This window comes from Sesamum indicum, linkage group LG6 (genome assembly GCF_000512975.1).
Source record: "Sesamum indicum cultivar Zhongzhi No. 13 linkage group LG6, S_indicum_v1.0, whole genome shotgun sequence".
NCBI lineage: Eukaryota > Viridiplantae > Streptophyta > Magnoliopsida > Lamiales > Pedaliaceae > Sesamum > Sesamum indicum.
Window position 1 is genome coordinate 23,202,235 of NC_026150.1, and position 1,300 is coordinate 23,203,534.

Below are 1,300 nucleotides of genomic sequence, written 5' to 3' on the forward strand. Positions count from 1 at the left end.
GTTTGTTCAGTATATGCAACTGCATGACATTTATATAAAAGAAGAAAATGTTGCCGTCTGTTTTTTATATCAGTGAGTGTCTATGTTTCTTTTTTGCAGGATTTGGATCCTTTGACTTCATCTATTGACTATTGTTGCACAACAGCTGGTACACGTCATACTTACTTGTTGAATATAAAGGTTAAACTAAATGATCAATTTTACTTCTTCACATATTCAAATCACTCTCCTTAGTGCTTACATCTTACTTCTTCATGTTTGGTTGTAACTCCTTTGCTGTGAGCTATTCTCCAAACTTCAAATGTTCCACCAATTTAGACCAACCTACACATGATCAACAACAAGTACGAGATGTCTCCACCTCTTCCATGTTTACTGATCTGCTTCTTAGCATTGATCTTGTTGGTCCATATTTCTTTTCTTTCTGTTCTTTCTTTAGTAATTAGGATGAGCTGTTTTTTTTGTCTTCCATGTATAAAGATCTGCATCTTTTATCCACTATTTTTCCGAGTCTGTGTTTCTTTTCTTTGTATTTTTTCTGTTTATTTTTTTCAGTTTGGCTGGGGGGCTGGGATTGGTGTTTGACCTGAGTTAGTGAGTGGGGTGATTAAAGTTGTCTCAGTACTTTGTAATATGTATTTCCTTATTTATGCATTCGACTTCAGACATTTTTTACAACAAGCATAATTTTCTCATCATTTGTCGCGACATGCAATCATGACATCTTTTTATTTGTCATATACCTTTTACATATCACTTTTTTTTGTTACTGTTGTTTGACAGATATGCTGTATTAATCAGTTAGCTTTTTTCTTCATTTTTTCTTCATTTCATATGTATCCTGTCTTTTTCTGTATGGCTTTGATTCGTTCCTAATATTCATGTCTTTGTATGTTTGTTGTTTAATCCATTTCGGAACCATTACTTTCTGAACTTCTAAACCTATCCTTCAGAATCTGATGTGATTGCTACCACTGGACAGAAAAATTGGTGGAAGAGCAGAGGAAATTTGACGCTGTAATTGCACTGGAAGTAAGTTATTGTTGATTCAATTGGAAAATTTGAGCAATCATCTGGAGCAAAAAATTTGCAACTTGTGATGTGTTGCCTGCAGTAATTTGTTAATATTCACTGAGTCAGGTTATCTGCTCGTTAATGTTTTTGACTGGGTGGAGTTTGCCTCGCGTTGTATTGTTTCTCCGTTATCTGCTTCATCATTTCCGTGTCACATATTTACTGGATTATGGATATACATCTGATTGTTTGTACTCCCTAGGTAATTGAGCATGTGGCGGATCCT

At 34.8% G+C, this 1,300-nt stretch overlaps 1 protein-coding gene across 1 annotated transcript in view; it reads left to right on the forward strand.

Annotated features, from left to right (window-relative positions):
- The window catches only part of LOC105165591 (ubiquinone biosynthesis O-methyltransferase, mitochondrial), a 5,909-nt gene that overhangs the window by 3,809 nt on the left and 800 nt on the right, over positions 1 to 1,300 (forward strand). Inside the window, exons 5-7 of the mRNA XM_011084652.2 lie at positions 100 to 148; positions 983 to 1,032; positions 1,277 to 1,300. The exon at positions 1,277 to 1,300 is cut by the window's right edge and continues 117 nt beyond it. Coding sequence (XP_011082954.1) covers positions 100 to 148; positions 983 to 1,032; positions 1,277 to 1,300 — 123 coding nt within the window. The remainder of the gene's footprint in view (positions 1 to 99; positions 149 to 982; positions 1,033 to 1,276) is intronic.